General features: G+C 47.4%; 1 protein-coding gene across 1 annotated transcript; it reads right to left on the reverse strand.

Moving 5' to 3' along the window:
* Positions 1-210: 210 nt before the first annotated feature.
* LOC124690457 lies at positions 211-27,942 on the reverse strand. Its single transcript, XM_047223844.1, has 9 exons — positions 27,783-27,942; positions 15,105-15,204; positions 7,319-7,534; positions 7,125-7,215; positions 6,848-7,014; positions 3,413-3,482; positions 646-698; positions 495-585; positions 211-381 (listed from the first exon to the last, which is right to left on the reverse strand). Exons 1-9 carry the CDS (start codon positions 27,940-27,942, stop codon positions 211-213), a joined length of 1,119 nt encoding a protein of 372 aa, XP_047079800.1.
* Positions 27,943-27,971: the final 29 nt, after the last annotated feature.

Genomic DNA, 27,971 nt, shown 5'->3' on the forward strand with positions numbered 1-27,971 from the left:
GCGAACTGGTGGAGCAATTTCATTTCGACCTAAGCCATCAGATCTATAACTTACCCAGATCCAGCCATCCAGGACACCAATCAATCAAGTGGTGGATGGGAGCATCACTGAAAATCAGAAACAACCAGGCAAAACGCTCCAACTTCAGGCAAAACAAAGGTGTATATAAAGACAGTGTACTACAAATCTGTAACTTCTTTGCTAGCACTGCTATGCCTTCTCGTGACGGATCCTCCTAACCAGCTGAATGTCCTTAGGTAGGATGGTGATGCGCTTGGCATGTGTAGCGCACAGGTTACTGTCCTGGAAGAGGCCAACAAGGTAAGCCTCCGCTGCCTCCTGCAGGACGAGAAGCGCATGGCTCTGAAAACGGAGATCAACCTGTACATCGACAAAATGAAAAGAACAGTAAGAACAATCCGCGTCCGTCAAATAAGCGCAGCAGATGTAAACGGCCTTATATATATTTACAGAGTATATATGTATGAGGGCACCTTTAAATTCTGAGCAACCTCTCTGACCAACCTCTGGAACGGCAATTTCTTTATGAGAAGATCGGTGCCCTTCTGGTACTTACGTATTTCACTAAGATCTTAGCGTCAATTCGTTCATGCTGGCTACACCAAGTGGAAAGATGCAGCTTACTGAAGAACAACTGTTCCAGGGCGGTAACGGTAAGGCTTCCTGTCTCCACAACCCTAACACCAGATGTACAAAAATAAATTCACCAGGCAAGCAATTCTATAGTAGAACAATAGTGCAAAGTTAGGGAGTACGTGTTTTTTATCCATTCGCCACGGAGGACCTTTCGATGCATATTGTGGCCTCGTGAGTGATACGGGCCTAGGACTCTAGGAAGGGAAAACCCCGCTCCCCTGTCGCTCCCTCCAAGCGACGGGCGGGGCGAAACCCTAGCCGCCGCCACCACCCCTCCCCCTTCCGTGCCCCTCTCCTCGTCGCCCCCTGAGGCTGCCGCCGGCGAAGCCGGGCGGCGCCGACGAAGGGGGCGGCAGGGCCCTAGCGCCCCTCGCGTCCCTTTGTGCTGGCCTGGAGGGTGGCCGCCCATCTGGGTCTCGGGGGCTGGCGGCGGCGCGCGGCGGTGCGAGCTGGAGAGGCGGTGGCGCGGCCTGGTGTTGCTTCGGTGGTGCGGCCTGGAGGTGCGGCGGCGGCGGTGACGCCCTGGCGGCGGCGCGCGGTGTCTGCGGGCGATGGCGGTGCCACGGGCTTGGCCTGGCCCGCGTTTTCTGCGCCGGGGAAGCGGTGGTGCGCCCGGCGTGGTGCTGCGCCGGCGGTTGCCGGAGGTGCTAGATGCATCGGTGGGCGCGGCGAGCCCCTGGGAGGAGGAGCTGGGTGAGGGGCGCGACGGGACAGCGGCCCGGAATCCTCGGCGGTGCGGCAGCTGCGGTCTTCGGCGTCGTCTTCGGGCCCCGTGTTGGTGTTGGTCGGCGTCCCCTCTATGTGGCGTTCCGGCGGCGCCCACGGTGTTCTTCGGCGACGCTCCTTTGGCTACAGGCGCGTTGCTCCGGGGTTCGCGTTCGGCGGATGCAGGTGGTGATCTGTGCCGGTCCTCTTTTGGGCGGGCGCGAGTTTCTTGGGACTCTTCGGCTGGGCGAAAGCTCTGTCTTGGCGGTCGGCCGGGACCGACGACGGTGGACGCCCGTGGGCGCCGCTTCCTTCTTGAAGGCGTCGTCGAAGCGGATGTCTCTTGATCTCCGCCCGGGCTCTCCGGGGGAAACCCTAGATCCCTCACGGGATCGGGCGAGGGCGGCGCTCTGGTGTCGCTTTGCCTCTTGGGGCCTCGCTTTGGACGTCCACTGGACAGAGGGGTTTGTGGAGTGTTTTGGCGGTTTCGGTGGAGGCGGGTTAGTCTTCGGCCGGGTGGGACGCGGCCTCGGGGTCGGTGTGGTAGTTGGAGCGGTGGCTCCGGTCTTTTCGCCTCCGCCTGTTGCGTTGAGGTGTGGTGTCGACCTGGTTGGTCGTCGACCCGTGTGGAGCGCAGCCTCGGGGCTGGCGTGTAGTGTCGTGTTGTACGGTTTTTGGGCCAGTTTTCCTCATAAACGGGCCAACTCTTCTTCTCCTATATTTATGAAAGGCAAAGCTTTTGCCTCGTTTCAAAAAAAAAAAAAACGGGCCTAGGACTCTTTGTGCCATATCCAGTGATCAACTGCTTGCGAGGCGCCTTCCATGCATCACGCCCGGGGATCCACTCTCCGGTTGATTTATAAACTGTCTGCTTTGTACGTGCCATCTTGAAAGAAAAAAAATTGAAACAGATGGATGTGAATCGATGTAGTGAATGATTTTCTGATGGGTGCTGTAAAGGGCTAAATACTAAGTATAGTCACTTAGCTGTGTGATTCAACCAAAGATGCTACGCAACCCTAATACAATATGGCACAATCGTACAACCCACACAATTAACTTGGGTAGATATTGTTTCGCTGGACTAAAGTCAGACTTTGTGATGTGGGAATTTCTCGAATTCACAGCGAAATAGAGCGTCCCTTAATTAAAAGAAATAAACAAGAGCAAGACAGGGTGCGGTTAATTCCATCATCTTTCTCATGTTTTACACATACTCCCTTTCCAACTATTTGTCCACAGAGCGCGAAAAAAAAGTAATAGCTAGATCATATGGTGCTGTTATCTAAAGAGAGTAAGTGCAGTCTGTTCTGAAACTTCTAACTCCTATGTACATCAGCTATATAGATATCGGGAAACACAAGCATGGAGTAGATCCTATGAATCAAAGCCGAGGAATGCCTGCTCCGATACTACACTATAATTAACTCGGTCAGGTGGACTAATGTGGAGGCCAAGCCATAACTTCGCAACAAAAAATACACTTTTTTTTTCTGAATGAAGCAATACAATTTCATGAAACCATCACACACAGCTAGCATCTAATCGAAGTTAGGAAAAGATGTGAAGCGCTTGTATGTATAAGTCTTGAGGAACATGTCCATTCTTAGCAGTTCCCTTGTAAGAAAGTAAGAGCCTTATGGGGAAAAAGAGTGGAAAATAGTTAAAGTTATGGGGGTGGGGGGGGGGGGGGGGCGGGGGGGGGGAGCTGAAAACGACATATAAATGTCGCCTTAAAAAAAAAGACAAGAGAAAACTCAAACAGGAATAATATGCAAAATGATAACTCATCGAGATACCTCTTATGGCCTCTGCCGCGATTGTCTTTTGCACTTCACTTAAAAACAGTTTCCGGCAAGCTGGAGATGTTTACATGATTTGATGATTCAATCGTATTCTCGTGCCGTGATCTAACCAAATCCCCGAACCCTAACTAATCATATAAGGTAGGAAAGCAAGCGAGACCACGAGCAGGAAACTGATGGGTAAATTGAGCTTTCACAGGACGCATGCAAATTGCAACGGAGGGGGGAGGGGAGTGCCCACTTACCACACTCTCGCTTCTGATATTCCTTCCAAAAGGTCGCCGCACAATCGATCGGGTAACTGTGCCGCCGAGCCTGCATAGATAAACTGAAGGTGGTAGGGGAATATTTATAGGCACCTGGCACAAGGTTCGGCCGAAACAATGGCCAGGATGTGGCACTACGTTGGCTGGAGGCCTATTGCTGTTTTTTTAGAGCAACCATTTTATTAATAGAAAATCAAGTTGCATTATACAAAATAAACATGGAAACTATCGGACAGGTTAGAAGAAAACAATTGTCCTAAATTTTTTTGGAGATACAATCCTAAAGTAAGAAAATACAAAACTATCCCAATACTTTCCTGCACTCGCCGAAGCCAGCGGCCGCTTCCAAACTCCAACACCGTCTATATGCGCTTTGGAAAAGACGGCAAGCCTCCGTCATTGCCAGATCCAAAAGAGCACCATCACGAACGAGCCTTTGTGAGTCGATGAACAGGCCCGCTGCAAGCAGCGATGCAAATGTCGATGTGGCACGTCAATCGAGGGACGTCTTTGTGTTATATTGGACCAAGATCTACCGCATCTCATTCACGAAGTCGAGGAATAATGATAGAACCACCACCTCCGGGTCAAGATCCATGCTCTAGAGCATCCACCTTGCCCCGGGCCTCAGCGCCGCGGTGTATAACGACAAACGTCATCGACATGCCGAGAAACTGATCTCCCCATATCTGAACAACGACGAGTGCCGATCTAAAGGATCGATAAGACGTTGACATCAACTCCGAGACTTCCCCGTGAATGTCGTCGCCGGTGTAGGAGTAGAGTTGAGGCGGATTTATTCATCTAGGCGTCGCTCCCACCAATCCAACGACGCACCACAGCAGACAAACCATAACTACTAGGCTAGAATAAAGGACCAAGATCCCCCTCCATCCAGCCAGAGTGGCAAGCAGAGAAAGAGGGGATCCACGGGTTGACCTATTGATGTTGGAATCTGATCGGCCGCATTTGGTGCGATTGTGAAGTTCTTTTATCTTGTGTAAAATTAACAATTATAGAAAATTCATCTTAGTTTGAACTTCAAAGTATATAAAAATAAACTTAGCTAAAGAAAAATACATTTTTTGTTCATATAGTTTACACGAAATGCTCACATTTATATTGAATACAATATAGAGATGTTTGGGCTCGGCGACTGATTTCTCACTGTGCTTGGTCACCCTACCGGCCTACTCGCACACATGTGCTTCCACCTTGTGCGTCTTGTTGCATATTTCCTCTCACGTCCGCCTATTATGTTGCCCACCGACCACCCTTGCTGCTGATCGGTAGCTCTGAGCTGCTTGAGCCCGTCTCCTTCGCCTCCTCTACAGCTTCTCTCCATTGCACCTGCTGAAAGGATCGTATGACACCTAGGGGGGGGGGGTGAATAGGTGTAATCTCAAATTTTAATACTTTTTCAAATTAGGTTTGACACAAAGGTAAATTCTCTAGATATGCAACTAAGTGAATTCACCTATATGATAAGATAGCAAACAACAATACAAGATACACGTAGTAAAGGCGGTGAGAGGATAGAGGTAACCGAGGTGGAGCACACAGAGATACGATGATATGATTCCCGTAGTTCCCCTCCTTTGCAAGAAGGTACGTCTACGTTCGGAGGGGTGTGGTGACACGAAGTCCAACCAACGCCACGAAGGCTCACCCTATTCTCCTGTGAGCAACGCCACAAAGGCCTAGCCCACACTCCACTAAGCGGTTGCCTTGAGGTCGCAACCGGCACCTTTACACGAAGCTTGGGGCACACATCCACAACCAAATTGGAGGCTCCCAAGATGTAACCACGAAGCTTTACACGAAGAGTAGCTTCGAGGTCACCTCACAAAGATACACTAAGAATGTTGATGAAACACAAATCTCTTTGGTGGAAGAGTAGACCTAGGTCATCTCTAGCAAATCCTCAAGTATGGTGAAGTTTGGGTGGAGGAGTGGAGAGATCTAGGCAAAATGGAGCTCAACAATGGTGTCTCAGATTTTGGGGAAGAAGTGAGAGAGAGAACCATTGGAGAAGAAAGGGGTATAAATACCCCCGCAGGAAACAGCCGTTGGAGGTCTGACCGGTAGTACCGGCCAGGTTGGGCCGGTACTACCGGCCGCAGTCGAACGGGCGCGGCCACTCAGAGCAGGCCACGTGGCCAGGAGCGCGCGGGCCGGAAGGGGAGACCGGAGCCTCTGGCCGGGGTACCGGCCGAGGTACCGCCGGGGCTCGAAACTCTCCTGGCAACCATCTGTGGCACACGGGCCACTTCCGGTACCTCGGGCGGTACCACGCCCAGAGCCTCCGGCCGTGGCCAGGCCGGCGGTACCGCCCGAGCCTCCGGCGGCGGCTCCCCTTTCCTCTTTTTTCCTTCTCTTTATTTCTTCTCTTTTCTCCAATGCTCTTCTTCTCTTTTCTTTTCTTTCTTTTCTTTCTTTTCTCTCTTCCAATCTTTCTTCCAACAAGTCCAAGCAATAAACACATTTCATTAACCGAAATAGATTCTTCAAGCTCTTCAACTTTTTGGCACAACGATCATCCGTTTATCCTTCAATTCTTATAAAACAAAATTAGTCGGATAGAAATATTGTCATCAACACCAAAACCACTTACTATACGAGATATGTTCTTTTACCCGCACGCCCTTCTTTGCCGCCCCTCAACTCCCTACCCTTTTTATCCTCTATGGAAGCACAATTCAATCACAAAATCATGGTGTCGCCATCCTTGCCGCTACTCTCACCGCCACTGTTGCGTTGACCACTGACTGCTGCTTCATCGCCCCCTTTACTCCTTGCCCTTCTCCTCCATTGAAGAATGTCCCAAGTACAATGATAACCATGTCATGGTGGAGCTTCAAATTGGAGGTCTCAAGCCATTCCAAGCTAGGAAGAGATGATTGACTAGTGGGAACGGAGATAAAGTCGCCGGATCTAGCATCAACAGGGCTCCGACGAGCAAGATTCACTACCTGGAATGTCGAATCGGCGAGGTTGGGGCCGCTATGGACAACTGTATTGGGTTAGTTTTTTGGTAGTTGTTTGATCTTGTATATGTGGATCCGAAATTGCTACAAACACGTATGCATTTTGTTTCAAAGGCACACATGAGATGCTGCAAAGTTTTTTGGTGTATGCTGCAAGTTTGTTTTTTTCTAGGATTTTTTGATGTTTCATACGTGCATTCAAAATGAAACAAACACATGTTTGTTTTGCTACAAATGTAGAAGCGTGATGATGCGAGATTTCAGTTTCAAATCTAGGACACATACACGAGACACCAAACCAAGTGGTGGATGGGAGCATCACTCGAAACTAGAAACAAACGGACAAAAGGTCCCACTTAAGTTAAAAAGTTGTATATATTAACATTGTATATTGCAAGTCTGCAACTTCATTTGTTAGCACCGCTACTCCCTCTCGCGACGGATCCTCCTAGCCAGCTGAATGTCCTTAGGCAGGATGGTGATGCGCTGGGCATGTGTAGCGCACAGGTTGGTGTCCTCGAAGAGGCCGACGAGGTAAGCTTCCGCTGCCTCCTGCAGGGCGACAAGGGCATGGCTCTGAAAACGGAGATCAGCCTGTACATCGACAAAATGGAAAGAACGGTAAGAACAATATGCGTCAAATAAGCGTAGCCAAGTTGTAGCATGTAAACGGTCGTTGTATATTTGTATATGTATGAGCGCACCTTCAAATTTTGACCAACCTCTCTGACCAACCTCTGGAACGGCAATTTCTTTATGAGAAGATCAGCGCCCTTTTGGTACTCACGTATTTCACTGCGATTAAATAGAGAGAGCGAGAGTGACTTGACGTCAATTATTTCTTACACCCTGCTATATATAGAGCGGCCTAAATCAACAGGTGGAAATATGCACATACCGAAGAGCAATTGTTCCAGGGAGGTAACGGTAAGGCTTTCTTGCACCTCCAGTGACCAACTGCTCGGGAGGCGCCTTCCTTGCTACAGTCTTTCTTCCAACCATGGTGCGTAACTGCTGGCGAGGCGCCTTCCCTCCATGAACAGGATGCATGGGGATCCACTCTCCGGTTGATCTATAAGCAGTCTGCTTCGTGCGAGCCATCTTGAAAAACAACCTGGAACAAACGGGATGTGAATGGATGTAGAGAACACTAATATGCTGGCTCCTGCAAACTGCTGAATACTACTAACAGTTACTTAGCTGCACGATTCAATCACCCCTCGCAAAATAATATTTGGCAGATAATTGTTTCGCTGGATTGAAGTCAGAGTTTGTGACGTGGATTTTTACTAGCTTTCGCGCTATTTGTCAGCAACACATATTTAGGAGAAGCAAGAGTCATGAATTAATAGCTAGATATTTTTCTATTATAGAAAGAGGGCAAGTGCAGTCTGATCAATTTCACTTATACTCTCTAGCTCCTAGGAACATCTGCCGCATGCCCGTATAGATACCAGGGAAACGCAAGCATGATATGTAGATAGTAGAACTTCAAAACCAAGGCATGTTTGATTCGACAGTACACTACTATGAACTCAGGCAGGCCAATTTGTCGGCCAAGCCATAACTTTGGAACAAATTACACTGTATTTGTGCTGAACCAATAAACATTCATCAAACCATTATAAACAGCTAGCGCCTAGTCGAAGTTAGAAACATATCTCAACGCTTGTATTGTATACATAAATCGTGAGGAACATGTTCAAGACTAGCAGCTCACTTCTTACAAAGTAAGTTATGAAACAAAATCAGCGGTAGTTATGGTTATGAAAAAAGAAGCTGTGAACAACATGCCAGCTTCTAAAAGTACAAAAGAAAACTCAAGCAGCAAGAATATGCGCAGTGAAAATAATTTAACATGGGGGAAACCGGGAAACTATCAACTAGTCGTATGGCCTCCGCTGGGATTTTCTTATTTCGCACTTCACTGTAAAAGCTGTTTCGTAGTCGATCGGCCGTTGCGCAAGCTGCCGAGGTTCACAGAACTTGGTGATTCCATTGCATTCTCGTTCCGTGACCTATCAAGTCGCCAAACCCTAACTGATCATAAATCTCCGCAGCAAAAGCCCTAATCATATAATCACCGTTTATAGGAAAGCGAGAAAACACGGGCAGAGTAATTGATGGCTAAATTGAGCGTTCACATGAGGGATGCAAATTGCAACGTAGAGAATGCCTTCTTACCACTATTGCTCTGCTGTTTCTTCCAAATGTCGCCGCGATCGATCGATCGAGTGAGTGTGCCGCCGGGCGTGTGTAGCTAAATTGGAGATTTGGAGGGGATCTGGAATACATAGAGGCGGCTGGCGCAAGGTTGGGCCGAACCAATGGCCAGGATCTGCCTTACTTCTGCCTGACCTGGCCTATTGGAGTTGGATGGCACTGCATTGGGCCGAAGACTTTGGTGGTTCGTGCAGCCCATTAACACAAATACATTTTTAATATAACTCTCAGAATTTATATTTATTTATTTATTTTAACAAAAAGTATAGAAGCATCATTTTAGTCAAACATATATTGAACATATTTTCAAATTATTTGCTCAAGAAAAATAAATGTTTATTTTATCATTAATCACATAGTATACATGAATTGTTCCCATCTAATGAATAAAATCTTCATCTATTTTCCAAGCTAATACATATAATAGTGTTCTCATATTTTAAAATCATTTTTATATACATAATAAATAATTTTCTTACATCCATAACAAAATATGTTCATACATGTTCACGTGTATATACAAAAATGTTTGTATGTCTACGAAAATAGAAAATAGAAAAACAAGTAAAATGGAAAAAATGGAAAAAAATTAAAATATAAAAACTGTGTACTTACAGTGAAAATTGAAAATATACATGCATTTGCTGAGAAAGGATAACCAAAGGGAAAATTTAAAATTATAAAAAAGAAGAAAACAAACAAATAAAGAAGCTTTGACAAGTCTGGTGCTGCACAAGAAGAGAAGGTGTGCTCTATGAATATTTGGTGATTTCTTTGGGACGAGAAGCTTCCACAAATCTGGTGCCACAATACACTATAGCCAGTTAGAACCGTCGGTACATATTTTCTTGCATTGTGTGCTTATATCATACTACAAAATGCATGCGTAACAAAATGAATTGTAGATCATCCGATGATTATTCTCTTCCATTATTTCTCCTTTTTTTTCCTGCTGCTGAAAATTGAACCGCACAACTGAATGCTTGTTTCACCGAGAGTGACATGACAAGAATTGGAGGAGAATATATTGCTTTATGTATTGTAGTTTTGGGGTTTTATATAGCCGTGCCATCTAGCGAAACTTTGCTGGTGATTTTCAGTATAGTCGGTCGTCAGTTAATACATACGACATTTCTGTTTCCCTAGATTTTAGTGGTGAATTTCTACTTGGATGTATTGGAACATTTTTTATTTAATCTAAGCCACCAGATTCAATTTCTTCATGAGCAATCTCTCTGACCAGCCTCGGGGACGGCAATTTCTTCATAAGATCAGTGCCCTTCTGTAGTTCTGTTACTTACGTATTTCACTGCGATCAAATCGAGAGAGCTACTTAGCATCAATTTGTTCCTGTAGAGCAGCTTAAATCAAAGTGGAAATATGCCCGTATAGAAGAGCAACATGTCTTTCAGTGTTATCTGAACAACATGCATGTAATAAGAGAAGACACTCTTATCTACCATTGTACTACATTCCCTAATTTGTCGGCCAAGCAATTGTTCCAGGGCGGTTTTTTCTCTAAACCACAGTCTGTTGTACGTAGTAGTATTTTTCTGAATGAACCAATACAATTTCAGCAAACCATAACAAACAGCTAACGCCTATTCAAAGTTTGGAAAAGATCTCAACGCTTGTATATATAAATCCTGAGTAAGATGTCCAAGCCTAGCACTTCCCTTGTTGGAAAGTAAGTTTCTTATGAGAAAGGGAGAGTCACATGTAGTTTTTTTTTCGAGAAAAGGAACCCCACAGGGGATCCCCAGTTTCAATAGAAACTGAGAGTCACTCAGAACATTTACATGGTTAAGGAACTAACTTTAAAAAGAAAAACTAGGACACAAACGGCTATATATTCAAACTGAAACTAAAAAGTGGCCAGAATGGAAGCCTATCCATCCAAGCAACAAACCAGAGGCTAGGTACTTGAACCAAAATTACAGGTTTTCAGGCTACACACCACTATATATAGGGAAAGATAGCTAAGACAAAATGATGATAGACGATGATGTTGCAGCTTCAGGGAGTTTTCGCAGAAACGAAAACTAGGTGGTAATCCTCCTCCTCACAGGATTCCATCAGTGATTCTGCCCGAAGACTTCCTGCGCCACATGTAACTTTTGCAGCCCGTTTTTCTGCAATTTCGACCAAGTGTTAATGAAATGACAAATAAGAGTAATAACACTTGTGGGGTCTCCAGGGCGAATTTTTTGAAAACAAGATTTGTTTCTTGTTTTCGAAATAGCCCATACAATCGCGGCGGAACCTACAATTACAGCCTTCCTATCTCGGCCCGAATACGTGTTGAACCAATCTCTATATAGATCAACAAAGCATTTGGGTATCTTACTAATCCCCAAAGAAACACTAACCACGTTCCAAATATATTTCGCTAGAGGGCACAAGAAGAACAGGCCTTCTTAAGGTTCTTAGTTAGGATTCTATTCTTGATTACCAACCAGCAAAAGACTTTGATCCTCAAAGGAAGCTTGAGGGTCCACATAGTTTTATAGGGGAAATTAACCTTCTTTGCTACTAAAAAGGAATACATTGATTTAACCGAAAAAGTACCAGATTTTGTCAACAGTCACAAGTAGTTAAAGTTATGAAAAAAAATGCTGTGAACAACATATAAATGACGCATTCCAAAAGGACAAAAGAAAACTCAAGCAGGAATATTACGCAAAATGAGAAACTTCAGCAAGGGGAACTATAAGAAAACTCAAGCAGGAATAAAAATGCTTCTGGCGCGATTGTTTTTTGCACTTAAAAATTGTTTCCATCTAGTAGGCAGGAGATCTAGAGAGTTTCAGCCAGAATGAGAGGAGCAAATGCGATCTCATATTCGACACCAATCCACCATACCTTGGGATCAGGGCTACTTAAGGTCCCACACATTTGGGTCCAACCTGGAGCTGTGTCGGCGTAGACGCAGCGGTCGACCGGGAGCTGGGTCTTTGTCGCGATTAGGTTCGGTCGCAGCTGCATCTGGCTCGGTCATAGTAGCCGCTGGCTCAGCCGTGGAGGTGGATGTATACTTGGCACATATGGCCTGCCACATGTTAGTGATCAGGAGCACGTCATTATCTTCACAGCCCTAAAGCAAGAGGTACGAATAAACACTCGTCAGGTAAGCAGTAATATGGGAAAATCATCTAAAAGAAAGTTAGACAATAGCCCCAAACTAGGGATAAAATTAGTAGTAGTACATGTTCTTTGCCCATTTGCAGCGGAGGACCCTTTGATGCTTTATTGGGAAATTCTTGCCACCGAGTGAGTGATTCGGGTTTAACAGTCTTTTTGCCACATCCAACGATCATCTGCTGGCGAGGCCCCTTCCCTCCTTTACCAAAGCTGGCACCGCAAGTGATCATCTGCTCGCGAGGCGCCTTCCCTCCATGAATAGGACGGCTCGGGATCCATTCTCCGGTTGATTTATAAACTGTCTGCTTAGTACGAGCCATCTTGAAAAGTAATCCAAAACAAAAGGGTGTGAATGGACATATAGAACGATAATGTTCCAGCTTCTGCAATGAGCTATTTTTACTAGCACAATTAAATTAGCCGCATGATTATTTTTTTGACGAAAAACAGTCGGCACTGCTTTCATTTGGTTCGAAGAAAAAAAGAGGGGGTACAAAGTCTGAAATGCAACAGCCACAACAGGATATACTCCATCTAAAGCAGACTGTGGTTTAGAGAAAAAAACGCAAAGAAACAAGACAGCGAATGAACAGACAACGGCTTTGCCATTGCCTGCGCGAAGCCCAGAGCAGACTAGTCTGTCCCCCTGGGTCGATGAGCAAGCTGGCCTGCAAGTGATCTTCCAGCAAACAACGAAATTGCTGCCTCATCGACAATTTTGTTGAACAGAGCTACAAGTGTGGAGTGGAGATTATTGAAAACTCATGAATTTTTTTCTTTCCAGATAGACCACCAAACCAAAGTGACAACTGAATTCAGAGAACGATCCTCCATCTTGGTCCTGCCCAATAGTTGCTCCATCCACCATTGCCCAAGATCAGAAGCATCTCTAAGCTGCGATCTGAAGGTAATCTCGAATTTTTGCAGCACCATCAGCCAGACTTGCAAAGAGAAAGAGCATTTGGAGAAAAGGTGCAGGCAAGACTCCTGATGCAAGGAACATAACTGACATATAGGGTTCCATGGCCATCCACGTTTCTGCATATTGTCTTTTTTTTTCGCGGGCACGCGAAAAGCGTGCCATATCTTTATAGAGGAGAGCAACAACAATTACAAGAAACCAAAAGGGGATGCGAATATCTGCCCTTGGCCAACCCACACACACACCACTAAACTCAACTCCTACTCTCGCAACATGACTCTCCTCTCCCCTCCCCTCGCAGCCCTCCCAGAGGCTGAACTCCTCCAAAATACTATCTATGGTTTGCTCCGTGAAAAGCTATCTGTCCAAGTTTCCAAAGACCAGGGCATTTCTTTGCTTCCAAAGCGTCCAGGCGATCAGCAAGACAAAAGTGTCAGCTTCTGCATATTGTCAGCGGTGAGGCATCGGTTGTGGGTAGCTAGCTAGAAAAAAACTTACATTTTTAATGGAGTATCAGATTCCCAAACCGTATAGCCTCATGATTCAGTCACAGTCAACCCCAAATATGGCACAATTCCATTTCAAAAAAAAAATTGGCACAATTAACCCACAGAAATAAACTTTGGTACATCCTTGTGTCATATTTTACACATACTCCCTTTCCCAGTGTTTGTCCACAAGACCACAACACGTATTTAGGATACCCGAGAGTAAGTATCAGCTAGATATATATACGTACTACTATTATCTGAAGAGAGCAAGCGCAAGTGCGGTCTGATCCATCAAAACTCACTTGAACTTTGTAGCTCTCACTAGTGGAAAACAGGGCTTCCGTGGGAGCCTTTTGTCGCGGGCGCGCCTGCACCCGCGACAAATGGCCTGGCCACGTCGCCCCGAAACCATGTGGAGCCGTCAGGGCCTTTTGTCGCGGCCTTTTGTCGCGGGCCGTATTACGACCCGCGACAAAGGGTCCGAGGGCTGGCGCCTCCCGACGGCACCCCTTTGTCGCGGGTCGTAATACGGCCCGCGACAATAGAGCCATGCCTATATATAGAAGCAGCCACCCCCCCCCCACCTCATATTTTCCTTGGTGGTGAAGGTGGAGGTGTATGCTAGCTCATTTTTTCTACATGTGCACAAGAGGTGTTTGATGGAATGCTTGTGAGAGGGATGCCACTTGGTTTTATTTGATAAGATTTCTCCTCTTTTTGATCCTAAAAGGTTAGCAACTATTTTCTCGACTATATATATATGCAGCCCCGGCCCTATGTATTTTGGTGCCCTTGGGCGACGTAAAAAAAAGGGCCCTTTCAAAACGATATGTAGTATAACTAGATATATATAAACTCTCAGTTTGTTCGCATATTACAATGAAAAATAAAATGGCAGCAAAATATAAAATGTATTTTGCACTAGTTTCATTACCTCAAATAAAGACCAAATTACCATGAGTACTTCAATGCTTCTCCAAAAAGCTTCTCCGCGCATTCCTCGATGCAAAATCATTGATAATTGTTTCAAGATCAATGTTTTCCAAGATATCCTTCTCAATACAACATGTAGCCAAGCCATTCAATCTATCTTGTAACATAGTTGACCTCAAACAATTTTTTAGTAGCTTCAGTTTAGAGAAACTTCTTTCAGCTGAGGCTACAGTCACAGGTATAGTCAAGAGGATGCGATATGCAACTGACACATTTGGATAACCTTTTTCACGGCATCGGCGAGGAGTGAGATCAACTCATTCTGAATACGGTGGCCAAGATAATGATGATGAATTTCATTATTTTGAATGCGCCTAATATGTTCTTGCATCACAGGATCAAATTCAGCAATCATTTCAATAGTGCCTAGAAAATTGCCATTGCTATCATGATACAACTTCTCAATTGTTCCTCGAAATGCCAAATTACGTTTTGCAAGAAACTTGACTGCTGAAATTATTCTTTGCAATACCTGTCTCCAACGCTCCTTTTCCTTTGCAATCTCTCGTTGCATATCATCATCAATCGTTTTATTTTTGCTCAATCTCGACCTTAGTTCATTCCATGTATTCATGTTTGTAAAATGCTCGACGCTTCTCTCATGTTCTTTGAGTCTCAGACTAAGACGCTTCCAATCACTCAAACCATCAAATGCTAGCAAAGAGTACTTGGTCTGATTTGATTTGAACAACTTGCAACAAAAACAATAAACTTTATCCACCGCTTTTGAGTAAACCAACCATTTTCGGTCAACAACCTCATTGTTAGCTAACTTTCTGGAGTAATAATCATAAGAAAAATGTCTACCATCGGCATTCTTACGGAATTGTAGATTCGGTTCTCTGAGAGGCCCCTTTTCAATCAATATATCCCGTTTGGAGTTGTCAAGATTATCCCATGTTCTTGGATCATACATAGATAAAAGAGAATCATCTTGATCATCACCATTAGGATTAGATGAAGGCTGCAAATTTTCTTCCTCCATATTGTCCTCATTAACATTATCATCATCATCTGCAATTACATTCAAAAAAATATAGTTACTTACTTACTTACATTTGGAAAACGTGATGCTAGTTTATTTGAGGACTGGCTAGTTAGTTACTTACTATTATTTGAGGACTGTTCATGGATCTCAACATCTTCATCTGTATTATCCTCATCAGCTTGTCCCGGATAAGATATTGGCCTCTGATTATTGTTGTTGACATCAACATTACTTTTAAGCTGGAAAATACTTATTCAAATCGCCTCTTTGCGATTCCCTAATCTTTTCATCTTGCTTTCTCTTCCTTTTTTTCGCAGCACCAGACAATTGTTTTGGCGGCATTGTAACACCTATAGTGATGAATGAATTTACCAAATTAAAATCTAGAAATAGTTCTAGATTAGAAGAAAGAATTAGCCGGGAATCAGTTGAGGACTTACAAAGAGACCGGACGAGTACGATGGCCGGGCGAGCCGAACACACGGAAGACCGGAAGAGATCGGCGCAGCCTGTCCAGAAATCGGCCGGCTGGGCGAGGCGACTGGCAAGGCGAATTGGCGATGCGAGGGCAGGGGCGCGAGGGCGAGGCGATACGCCGCGTACAGCGCGAGGGCGAGGCGATACCGATACGCAGCGACTCTTCCTCTGGGAGGCCGATCGCGAGGGGGCGTCTGGGCAGCGTATCGCGAGAGGCCGATCGCGAGGGCAGGCGATACGCAGCGACTCTTCGTCTGGTCTAGGAGGCCGATCGCCAGACGCAGGGAGCCGATCGAAGTATCGAACGCCAACTTCTGTTTCGTTAATCGTTAAACTAGAGTTGGGCCTGCAGCCTGCTGAGTGCTGACCAATTTTTTTTCAGCCCATATACTATAAAATCTTGGGCCCCCCGTGCCTGGGCCCTTGGCCACCGCCCAACCCTGCCAAGGGTCAGGGCCGGCCCTGTATATATGCATAGTCCGTACAATACTAATTTTAGCAAGGTGATTGCATCTGATACATATATAATTGTACTTATGATGCAGATGAGTCATCCATGGATGTACGGTAACCGATGTGCTCCCGCTTTCGGAGAGGGCGTGAATTCTTTCTCGCTTGTGGCCGAGGCCAACAAGTCGAAGCAAGGTTTTATGTGCTGTCCATGTCTAAAATGTAAGAACGAGAAGGATTACTCTTGCTCAAGAGACATTAAGAGCCACACTGCTTCGGTTTGGATTCATGTCCAGCTATAATGTTTGGACCAAGCACGGAGAAGAAGGGGTTATGATGGAAGACGGCGATGAGGAAGAAGATAATGATGACCAGTACCGATCTATGTTCTCTGAATGCTTTGATACCGCAATGGACGACAATGAAGAAGAAGGAGGTGAAGAAACAGGCATCGGATGATCCCGTTGACGATGATCTTCGTCGGGCCATTTCTGATGCAAGAAGAGACCGTGGCACGGATAAGGAGAGGTTGCAGTTCGACAAGATGTTAGAGGACCACCACAAATTGTTGTACCCGAGTTGTGAAGATGGGCATAGAAAGTCTGGGTAGCATATTGGAATTGCTGAAATGGAAGGCAGAGGTCGGTGTGACTGACTCGGGATTTGAGAAATTGATGATAATATTAAAGAAGTCTGTTTCCAAGAAATAATGAGTTGCCCGTCGAGTACATATGAAGCAAAGAAGCTTATCTCGCCCTCTAGGATTAGATGTGCGAAAGATACATGCATGCATTAATGATCTGTATCCTCTACCGCGGTGAGAAGTACGAGAATTTGAATAAATGTACGATATGTGGTGCATTGCGGTATAAGATCGAAAAGATGACCCTGGTGATGTTGAGGGCGAGCCACCCAGGAAGAGGGTTCTGCGAAGGTGATGTGGTATGCTCCAATAATACCACGGTTGAAACGTTTGTTCGGAAACAAAGAGCATGCCCGAGTTGTTGCGATGGCACATGGAAGAACGTAAGAAAGACGCGATGTTGAGGCACCCCGCTGATGGTCGGCGGTGGAGAAACATCGGGAGAGAGTTCCCGGATTTTGCAGGTGAGGCAAGGAACTTATACTTTGGTCTAAGTACGGATGGCATGAATCCTTTTGGGGAGCAGAGCTGCGATCACAGAGCACTCGGCCCGTGACTCTATGTATCTACAACCTTCCTCCTTGGTTGTGCATGAAGCGGAAGTTCATTATGATGCCAGTGCTTATCCAAGGCCCAAAGCAACCGGGCAACGACATTGATGTGTACCTAAGGCCATTAGTCGATGAACTTTTGGAGTTGTGGGCCAAACCAGGTGTACGTGTGTGGGATGAGCACACCGAGCAAGAATTTGACCTACGAGGGTTGCTATTCGTAACCATCAATGATTGGCCTGCTCTCGGTAACATTTCGGGACGGACGAACAAAGGATACAATGCATGCACACACTGTTTAGATGAGACTGAAAGTAAATATTTGGGAAAAAGCGAGAAAAGTTGTGTACCCGTTCAATCGTCGTTACCTTCCGCGCAAGCATCCCTTAAGGAAAAAGGAAAGCATTTCGATGGCGAGGCGAGACCGCCGTCCGAAGCCTATCCCCGTAGTGGTGTTGATATATTTGACATGGTCAAGGATTTAAATGTTATCTTTGGAAAGGGTCCAGGCAGTCGACCTGTTCCGAAAGACGCTGACGGACACGCGCCCATGTGGAAGAAGAAATCTATTTTTGGGAGCTAGAATACTGGAAAGTCCTGGAAGTCCGCTCTGCAATCGACGTGATGCACCTGACCAAGAATCTTTGTGTGAATATTCTAGGTTTTCTGGGCGTGTATGGAAAGACAAAAGATACACCAGAAGCACGGGAGGACCAGGAACTTCATAAAGGACGAAACGGCAAACATCCAGGGCGGTTTGTAGGGCACCGCCGACTACGCTCTTACCAAACAAGAGAAGGAGATCTTTTTGAAGCCCTATTCGAGTATCAAGGTTCCGTCTGGTTTCTCGTCGAATATAAAGGGGATAGTAAATATGAAGGAGAAAAAATTCCAAAACACTGAAGTCCCATGACTGTCACGTGCTTATGACACAATTGCTTCCGGTTGCATTGAGGGGACTTCTACCGGAAAATGTTCGACTAGCCATTGTGAAGATATGTGCATTCCTCAACGCAATTTCTCGGAAGGTAATGGATCCGAAACTTTGTCGGGATTACAGGAAGATGTGGTCCAATGTCTTGTCGGCTTCGAGTTGTTGTTCCCACCATCCTTCTTCAATATTATGACGCACCTCCTCGTTCACCTAGTTGAAGAGATTAGAATTCTCGGTCTCGTATTTCTACACAATATGTTCCCATTCGAGAGGTTCATGGGAGTCTTAAAGAAATATGTTCATAACCGAGCTAGGCCGGAAGGAAGTATCTCAAAGGGCTACGAGCCGAGGAGGTCATTGAGTTTTGTGTTGACTTTCTTCCCGACCTTAAGCCGATTGGTGTTCCTGAATCTCGGTATGAGGGGAGGCTGATCTGGAAAAGGCACACTAGGAAGGAAATCAATGGTGTGCGGGGACAAGATTTCTTTCAATCAAGCACACTACACGGTTCTATACAATTCCATCTTGGTGGCTCCGTACATCGAGAAACATAAGAATGCTTTACGAGAAATAAAACCGGGGCAGCCCGAGTCCTTGATTACATGTCAACACATGAATACCTTCGGCGAGTTGGTTGCAAAGACATCTCGTTAATGACCCATCTGTTGTGGAGCAGCTGTTCTTGTTGGCCAGGTTACCATCTTCAAACATATGTACATTCCAAGGGTACGAGATAAATGGGAATACATTTTACACGATCGACCAAGATAAAAAGAGCACCAACCAAAACAGCGGTGTCCGCTTCGATGCAAAAGACGAGAATGGGCAGACCACCACATATTATGGATACATAGAGGAGATATGGGAACTTGACTATGGTCCCACTTTTAAGGTCCCTTTGTTTCGGTGCAAATGGGTGAAGCTCAGCGGTATACATATTGATGATAAGTACGGTATGATAACAAGTGGATCCCAACAATCTTGCGTACCTTGACGAGCCATTTGTCCTAGCCAGCGAGGTGGCTCAAGTTTTCTACGTGAAGGACATGTCTAGCAAATCAAGAAAAAGAAATCAACAAAAGAATACATCAACCGAGGAGCCAAAGCGCCACATAGTTCTTTCGGGGAAAAGAAACATCGTGGGAGTGGATGACAAGACGGACATGTCGAGAAGATTATAATAGGTTTAAAGAAATTCCGCCCTTCACGGTGAAAATTGACCCAAGCATCTTACTAAATGATGAAGATTCTCCATGGCTACGGCGTAGAAGATCACAACACTAGATGGCGATGTAATAATGTATTCTTCATATATAGTTCCCAAGACAATCTCTACATTTATGTAATAATGAGAACCCTTTCCCCAACACCGTTAGAGGAGACGGAGTATTCTTTCATATAATGTATTCTTTCACGGGCTTGCGGGGAAATTTTTCGAGGAGCAGCTTCCGAAGATGCCGTAGGGCGTGTGCACCAACGACATCTTCGAGAAGCTGCGCCACGGAGATTTCCCAACCCTTTCCTTCATCCATGGGAATGAAACCGTGCTTGGCTTGTTGATCTGCTTGGCAAGGCGTATTGATGCTCCTTTTATAGGCACGGCACCGCTTCTACTTTGTCTTGTTCCTTCGACAGGCGTCGTGCGCTACATGCTTTATCTCATCGAGCAGGTGCGTCCACCCACGCTTCCTTATCCTGCCGACAGCTTTAGTCCCGGTTGCAGCCACCAACCGTGACAAAGGTTACCGACGCATCCTTATCCTGCCGACAGCTTTAGTCCCGGTTGCGGCCACCAACCGTGACAAAAGGTTACCGACGCATCCTTATCCTCGCCGACAGCTTTAGTCCCGGTTGCAGCCACCAACCGTGACAAAAGGTTACCCGCACATCATCCCCCCGAGATAAGGCCCTCCTAGATAAGCCTCCCCCGTCTTTTGTCCCGGTTTGAGCCTCCACCCGGGATGAAAGTTTCGCGCGCCACTTCGTTCCCGCCTATTTTCTTCCCGCATTCCCGCCATTTTTCCACTATATATATGTAGGCCTTGGACTCATATCCGCAAACCTCATCACTCTCTCCCATGGCTTCCATCGTATGTCTAACACCCCGGGAGGCGGAGGCGCTTTGCGCCTCGAACTACCCCTGCCCGCCCGGCTACCGCGTCCCGACCGGCTGGTTGCCGAGCGTCGGAGGCGTACCGGTCCCTCCTATCCCCGTAGGTGTGCCACGCGAGATGGCCATCACGAACCACTACTATTTCGAGCTCACGCCCGAGCAGCGGAGGAATCCCCGGTGGCATCCCGACTACAGCCCGACTTGGGACAGCTTCTTCATCAATCGGCGTGAGAGGGCGGTTGCCGAGTACGAGGAGGACGGCCCGCCATCTTCGAACTTCAACGAGGCCGGCCGTCGGATGTGGTGGCGCGGCCGTACTCTCCAGAGCGTCATGGCCTATCGTGGCCCCCGCCTGCGCTACCCTCAATCCCAGCCCACGCGTGGTCATCCGCCGAGGTTCGACAACCGCGACCCCGATGCTAGCGATGATGACGTCGGCGACTTTGATGACTACGGTGGCGACGTGTATAGGACTAGGCACGACTATGATTGAATGGCTCCAACATTCGAATCCGGCCATGTATCTTATTTTTCAGTTGAGCTCTGTACTTTAATTTCAGTTCAATCGTAATAAATTTCGTGTCAACCACTTTATTGAACAAAAACAACCGACAACAACTTTATAAACTAAATTTAAACTAATGGAACCGACAACGACTTTATTGAAATTACAATAAAATAGATAAATTACTAGTCTAGTCTCTACTCGTCGTCGGAGGTTGTCTCCGTCCAAAGGTCATCCCACCGAGGGTCGTTTTCGGTCCAAGTTGTATTCGAGTTCTCGAGCTCGAAGGCGGCGACGGCCCGACGGTGGCGCTCGTTGGACCTTCGTTGTGCCCTAAGGTTAGCAAAGAACGCGTCCGGGGACCGCGCCCTCCACCGGCGCATCAAGCGCTCGTCGCGCTCGGCGATGGCGATCCTGCGCGCACACCGGCGATGCCGGCGACGGTCCTCATCGGTGACGAGGCACGGCGGTGGCGCGAGGAACTCCGCCTCCTCTAGCGATTCAACATCCGGGAAGTTCATGTCGTGCCCCGGCCGCCGAAAGCGCCACGCCGCCGCGTCGTGAGCGCGCGCCGCCTCTTCCGGCGTGTTGTACGTGCCGAGGGTGAGGCGGAAGCCACCGGCGCGTATCTCGGCGGTGAACCTACCGCTCGGACGCACTCGAACGCCACGGAAACCGGACGCCCCTCGACGACATGGAGGCATCCCGGAGATGAATGAGCGGAGGCGGTGGCGACGTGTGGTTGCGCCCGCACTCGTCGCTCTATATAGCGCACGCGGGGCATGGCACGTGTCGGCGGTGGCTACACGTCGCACGCCGGCGTCGGCGGGCGAGGCACGTGTCGGCGGTGGCTACACGTCGCACGCCGGCGTCGGCGGGGCGAGGCACGTGGAAGCGGTGGCGACACGTGGCACGGGGACGCGACACGAGTGGCACGGCGGCGGTGCACGGGGTGAAACATACACGACTATCCGTTTTATATGATGCGAGATGCAAATAGTTATATGGATGTCATATTCATGTTCATTGGATTTTTACTGATCAATTTTCATATATAAAACTTTTCTTTTTGAGTTACCATTTAAAAGTTATTGAAATAATAGTTTTTATTAAAAAAAAACAGAAAAACAAAAAACGAGAAAAAAACGAGAAAAACAAAAACGGTGCTGCAGGCCCGATCCGCGTCCAACGGCTCCGGGCCGTTGGATTCAAACGGCCGGAGCCGTTGGATGCGCTTCACGCGGATCGGCCGCCTCCCCCTCCCACCCCCTTTTGTCGCGGGTTGAGCCACGGCCCGCGATAAAAGGACCCCCCTTTTGTCGCGGGTGGTGGCACGACCCGCGATAAAAGCGGAGCCCCCACCCGCGACACCCGGAGGCCAACACTTAGCCGATTTTGCGCCGCCAGGCTGCCAAAATTGGCCGCGCCGCCGCCGTCTTCCTCGCCTCTGGCCGCCGCCCTCTGCGCCGCCCCCGCCTCTTCCTCTCGGGCCGCCGCCGTGCCTCTCGCCGCCTCCGCGCCGCGCCGCGCCTCGGCCGCCGCCTGCGCCCTCCTCTCTGCGCCGCGCCGCGCCTCGGCCACCACTGCGCGTCGTCCTCGGGCCGCCGTCGCCGCCGGCGCCTCGGCTTCCGGCGCGCGCCGCCGTCCGCAAGCCCGAGGTAGCGCCGCCGCGCTCGCTCGCGGGCGCCCTGCCTTTTTTTCATTTTTTATACTTAATTGTGTTAATTAGTTATTAATTAGTATGTAATGTAATTAGTTAGTTTAGTTAGTATGTAATTAGTTAGTATATAATGTTTAGTTAGTATGTAATTAGTTCGTATGTAATTAGTTTAGTTAGTATGTAATTAGTTAGTATGTATTTAGTTAGTATGTAATTAGTTAGTTTAGTTAGTATGTAATTAGTTAGTTTAGTTAGTTTAGTATGTAATGTAATTAGTTAGTTTAGTTAGTATGTAATTAGTTAGTATGTAATTGATTAGTTTTAGGTTGAAAAATGTTTAGTTTAGAAAAATGTTTAGTATATGTATTTACGGTTTTTTAGTATATGTATTTACGGTTTTTTAGTATATGTATTCGCCGACACCCTCTCTCTCTCGCAAACACGCGTCGCCGACACCCTCTCTCTCTCTCTCGCAAACACGCGTCGCCGACACACTCTCCCTCTCGCAAACACGCGTCGCCGACACCATCTCCCTCTCGCAAACACGCGTCGCCGACACCCTCTCCCTCTCGCAAACACGCATCGCCAACACCCTCTCCCTCTCGCAAACACGCGTCGCCGACACCCTCTCCCTCTCGCAAACACGTGTCGCCGATTAGGGTTAGGGTTTGGTTTGTGTTTGATTAGGGTTAGGGTTTGGTTTGTGTCTGATTAGGGTTAGGGTTAGGGTCCGGTCATGACGAGGTATTAATGGAATTCTATATGTACATATGTATTGAGGCATTAGTATAGAGGCATTAATGCAATTCTATATGTATTCTCTTAGGCCTCCAAAGATAAGATAGAGAAACGAGGCCCGGCAAAGAAGTTGAGCAAAAAGACCACTTCACAATTGAAGCTATATCATCGGAAGGCCAACCGGTGGTACCCGCGAGTGTCGGAGTGACATTCAAAAATCAGTGCGGAGTTGTGGTTAGAGATCGTATCCCGATCACCGTCGGAGAATGGAACAAGACCAAGAATGTGACCGAAAATCAGGTTGCCGATAGGTACAAAGACACACTTTTCAGCGACCTCATGGCACATTTCACTTTGCCGGATTTGGGATCGGAGTCCGAGAATGCTAAGCAGCGGGCGCTAGTGAAGAAATGGGCTCTTAAGAAGATGGGGGAACTTTTCCGGGCGTATAAGAACGAGGTTATGGCAAAATTATAAGAAAGACAAGAAGCCTCCATTATTCGAGAACTACCTAGCGAAGCGAGAGCATAAGCGGGAAGAATTTGTGAGGTACAAAGAATCGAGAGGAGGCTGTGAACTCGTCAACGAAAAACAAGAAGAATGCAAGCGAAAAGAAATATCACCATCATAAGAGGCGAGGGGGCTACGGAGGGGCCATGCCTAAGTGGGATGCACAAGAGGCTGAGATGGAGCTGAAGGGGATCACTCCAGAACCCACGCGAGAAGGATGGGACACTAGGGCTCGAAATTGGTTCCTCGCGCATGGCTGTGAGTATGACATGAAGACGGGGAACATTGTTGAAAGTGACACCGGGGTTAGGGTACCCGGGCAAAAATGGATTGAAGTGACGGCAGATATAAAGGCGGGAAAACTTAAGTTTGCTCCCGATAGAGAGAAAGATTTGCGACGCTTGTCCTCGGTAATCCCGAGAAGGGAGGACGAACAAGAGGCTTCGGCCCTAGTGTTCCATGGTCGCTTGGGTTTCCGGCCGACTCGGAGACTTATAGAAGCCGAGCGAGAGCTAAACAACGCCAGGTGGAGGTGCGGAATGACCGGATGGCCGAGTTCCAACGCCGACTTGACCGGCAGCAGCGGGAGCTTCAGCGAGCAGCGGCGGGAGATAAATGAACTAAAAGGACGGCGCCCGCTAGATAATACCGGCCGACATATCTCGGCGACGAGACGAGCGAGCGTGGCCGACTCGGAGGCCCCTTCTACACGGATGATGATAGATGCCGGTCCTGGCGACCCCTTGGATGGAATCAAGGAGCAAACACCTTGTGATCTCCATGAGGTGTTCGGGAAGGTTTCGTTAAGGTGGCGGTCGGCTATGTCTTACCGGCATTTGGACCCGAAGGTGAGCCGGCAACATGGCATGGCAATCCGATTCCAGGTGGCTATGCTCGTGTCGGGGTGGATTCGGTTGTCCCGTCGTGGGGGACATTGGAGCTCGATATCCCTGGAGGTGATGGGGGGCTTACACTCGGAGAGGTCGCTGGGAGAAGTCACTCTGCGGGAAAAGAAGAACATCAAGCTGCCAGCTGGGTAGCCCCTAGTACCGGTCGTCCGAGCAGGTCACCATCACCTCCTCCCGGATGATCGCAGGCCACCATCACCTCCTCCTACCGATCACATGTCGCCACCATCACCCCATGGGTACGACGTCGACCACGACATCGGTAGTCCATCTCCATCTCCAGCGCCGCCGCCTCCGCCCAAAAAGACTCGGAATGCACCCAGCCGGAAGCGTTTCAAGAGTCCTGTCCATAAGAGGTCGCCCCTCCCAAAAGTACCAAAGGTTCCTCCCCCCGTCCTTACGATCGTACCCCGGAGGAAAATGATGCCATTGTTAAGAAAATCAATTATGATTTTTTCATAAGCCAAAACCTCCTGCGCCGAGCCATACACGAGAGAAGCAAATAGCATATGCTACTAGTTTTACGAACACACCATCGCGGTATGACTTACACGAGAAGAAGGATGACTATATACGCACTCTTGCGAAGGTAATTGACAAAAGAAGGCTGAAAAGGCTAAGGAGAAGGACATTGCTGGCACGAGCAAATCATCGGCTAGAAGTGCAAGCGAGAATAAGTCAACTTCAACAAGTGCACCCCTCAAGGCCAAGCAAACGACAAAAGGCAAAAGAGAAAGGAAGTTCCCCTCCTCGGTGCTCAGCCCAAACAATCGATCCCACCACTCAAAGTGCTTAATGTTCCCAAGGCTGTACGAGAAACAGGGTGGTTTCGATATGGAAGAAAGCTGCAAAGCTAGCGGCTGCACAGTGACGTTACCGTGGAGGAATTGCTGTCTGCAGCTAGACTGTGCACTACCCACTGCTGATATAGCTCCTAAATTTGTCTACGGGGCCAACTTGGTCAGCACGAGAGCAGCTGCATAAACTGCCAACACATATGCGGAATTTGCATCGGTGGTACCTTGATGCATGCAAGGAGAACATAATGTACATCGTGGCGAGTATACCATGGGAATATTACTACCGAAAGGAGGTGATCCATATTGAGATGAATGAACTCGGCGGTTATTCAATCTAGATGCCCTCGACAAATCTCTCATGAGTTGCTATTGCTTGTAAGTTGTTAACTACATATAAGTTCATTTTCATTCAGTTCATGTTCGTTTTCATTGCATATATATACTCATTATATCTTATGTGTTCTCTTATGCGGACTGAAGATCAGTGAATGCGAAGTAATAATATTATCAATGTTGGGTTTATTGACCCAGATAAAATACATGTTGAAACGGTGAAGCATAAACGCGAAGAAACGGGGGAAACCTACTAAGGTTTTTGGGGGAGCAATATTTCTGTGATTCAATATTGTTTCCTTACAACTACGAGTGAGAGTCTTAATGATCTTTTATGCACATTCAATTTTTCTTACTCGATGTTAAGTGCAATTCCCGACGTATATGCATAACATGTGCAGCTTCCACTGGATTCTACTAGACATTCAACCTGATAAGGGAATAGTTGAAGTAAAAGACCCACCGAGTAGAGGCGTGGACGGGTTCAAGGACTTGCGAAGTTGCTCCAAGTGTAATTTCCTTCATCGCCGCGCTTTATCATTCGTGAGATATCAATTAATTATCCACTCATTCAATCATTCTTTTGCACGGCAGGGCTTGGACCGCTTTCAAGAGACATCGTAAGGACGGTACACGGCGGAGAAGCTAACATTTACTCCTATACCGTGCCCCCAGCAGCCACAAGGGACGAATCTATGTGGATACTACGTTTGCGAGTCCATTCGCATGTTAACCACTGAGAAGCAGAACAATAATAAATTCGACGTAAGCAATAACATTCACAACTTTATTTATTATCATCAATATTTCGTTATCAAGACTGATATAGTCATACTCATCTCATTTTCGTATATAGGTCGACTTCATGCGGGACGGACTCCAACCAAAGGAACACGCACTAGGAATCGCGGAGGAAGCTGGCGGGACTTTTGATTAAAGATGTACTAAACAACAAAGGCTTGTTTAGTCCAAATAGATGCTCTACCTCCAAATAGACGGTCGTTAGTACCGCTTGTCGATCGTGAGCTAAATGTATATATGTAGGGAATCTACGAATATGTGTAAGGGGAATCGACTTTTGCTTGCAATATTTGTTTGATCGATCTATATATATATATTGAATGAACGTGTACAACTTCTAGTAGCGTACAAATATATGCAACTTCTATTTTAGAACGAAAAAAAATGAAATAACGGGCGGTCGGTGGCGGGGGGAGGGGTGCTGCACCCCTCAAACCCTAAAGCAGCAGCGTTGTGCGCGCGCCACGTAGAGGGCCTTTTGTCGCGGGTGGTAATACCGCCCGCGACAAAGGGCTTGTGCCGTGCGCGCCCGCGGCTGCCACGTGGTGGACCTTATGTCGCGGGTCGTAAGTGACCCGCGACAAAAGGTTAACCCTTTTGTCGCGCCACCTTTGTCGCGGCTGGCCGCCCGCGACAAAAGGGTCTTACCACCCGGAACAAAAGGCCTGTTATCTACTAGTGTCTCCTAGGTGCACATGCCGGGATAGATATCGGGGAAAATCAAGCATGTAGTAAATCGCAGGAATTCAAAACCGGGGCATGTCTGATTCGACACTAGGCTACGACAAACACATTTGTTGGTAGAAAATGTTGTGGGCCAAGCCAACCGTAACTTCGCCGCAAATTCCAAAAAAAAAAATCTGCATGAACTAATACAGTTTCATCTAACTATCACAAACAGCTAGGAAAAGACATCGAAGCTTGTAGGAAAACTCGTTGTTGAACCGGGCGGTATTTGCTCCCGGCGGAAATCAGCCTCCTATTGGTCTGTGTTGGTTGCGGGACCTACCAGAGAAACAAGTCTATTTTATACAAAACTGTCTATACGAAGGGGATACTTTAGGTGGATCCGTAATTAATACTAGTAGCACGTGGGAACTGCAGCCCCACAGCAGCGATGCTCATCTGCAGGCCGGCGCGGCGCCTCGTTGATGACCGCGGCCGCCTCGTCGAACGCGGACCGGCCATGAACCCGCTGCCGATGTCGACCACACTCATGGGCGGCATGCCGAGAGCGACAGGTCCAGGTCGAGCTCCGGTATGCGTTGGCTGATATCCTAGTAGTAGCCATGTTTTGTGGAGGTTCTGGGCGGCGGAGGCGATGGGCTCGACCGCGGCCATGGGTGCTCAGCTGCGATGTAGGAGAAGCG

Source organism: Lolium rigidum, chromosome 2 (assembly GCF_022539505.1).
Source record: "Lolium rigidum isolate FL_2022 chromosome 2, APGP_CSIRO_Lrig_0.1, whole genome shotgun sequence".
In the NCBI taxonomy this organism is placed as follows: domain Eukaryota; kingdom Viridiplantae; phylum Streptophyta; class Magnoliopsida; order Poales; family Poaceae; genus Lolium; species Lolium rigidum.

What these genes read in the sequence shown, in the direction of transcription:
- LOC124690457 (XM_047223844.1), bottom strand. Translation starts at nt 27,942, where the DNA reads ATGGCCGCGGTCGAGCCCATCGCCTCCGCCGCCCAGAACCTCCACAAA. An exon ending in CCTGGAACAGTTGTTCTTCA is followed by an intron (nt 586 to 645) that starts GTAAGCTGCATC and finishes CTAAGATCTTAG; the next exon opens with TGAAATACGTAAGTACCAGA. An exon ending in AGGTTGCTCAGAATTTAAAG is followed by an intron (nt 382 to 494) that starts GTGCCCTCATAC and finishes GTCGATGTACAG; the next exon opens with GTTGATCTCCGTTTTCAGAG.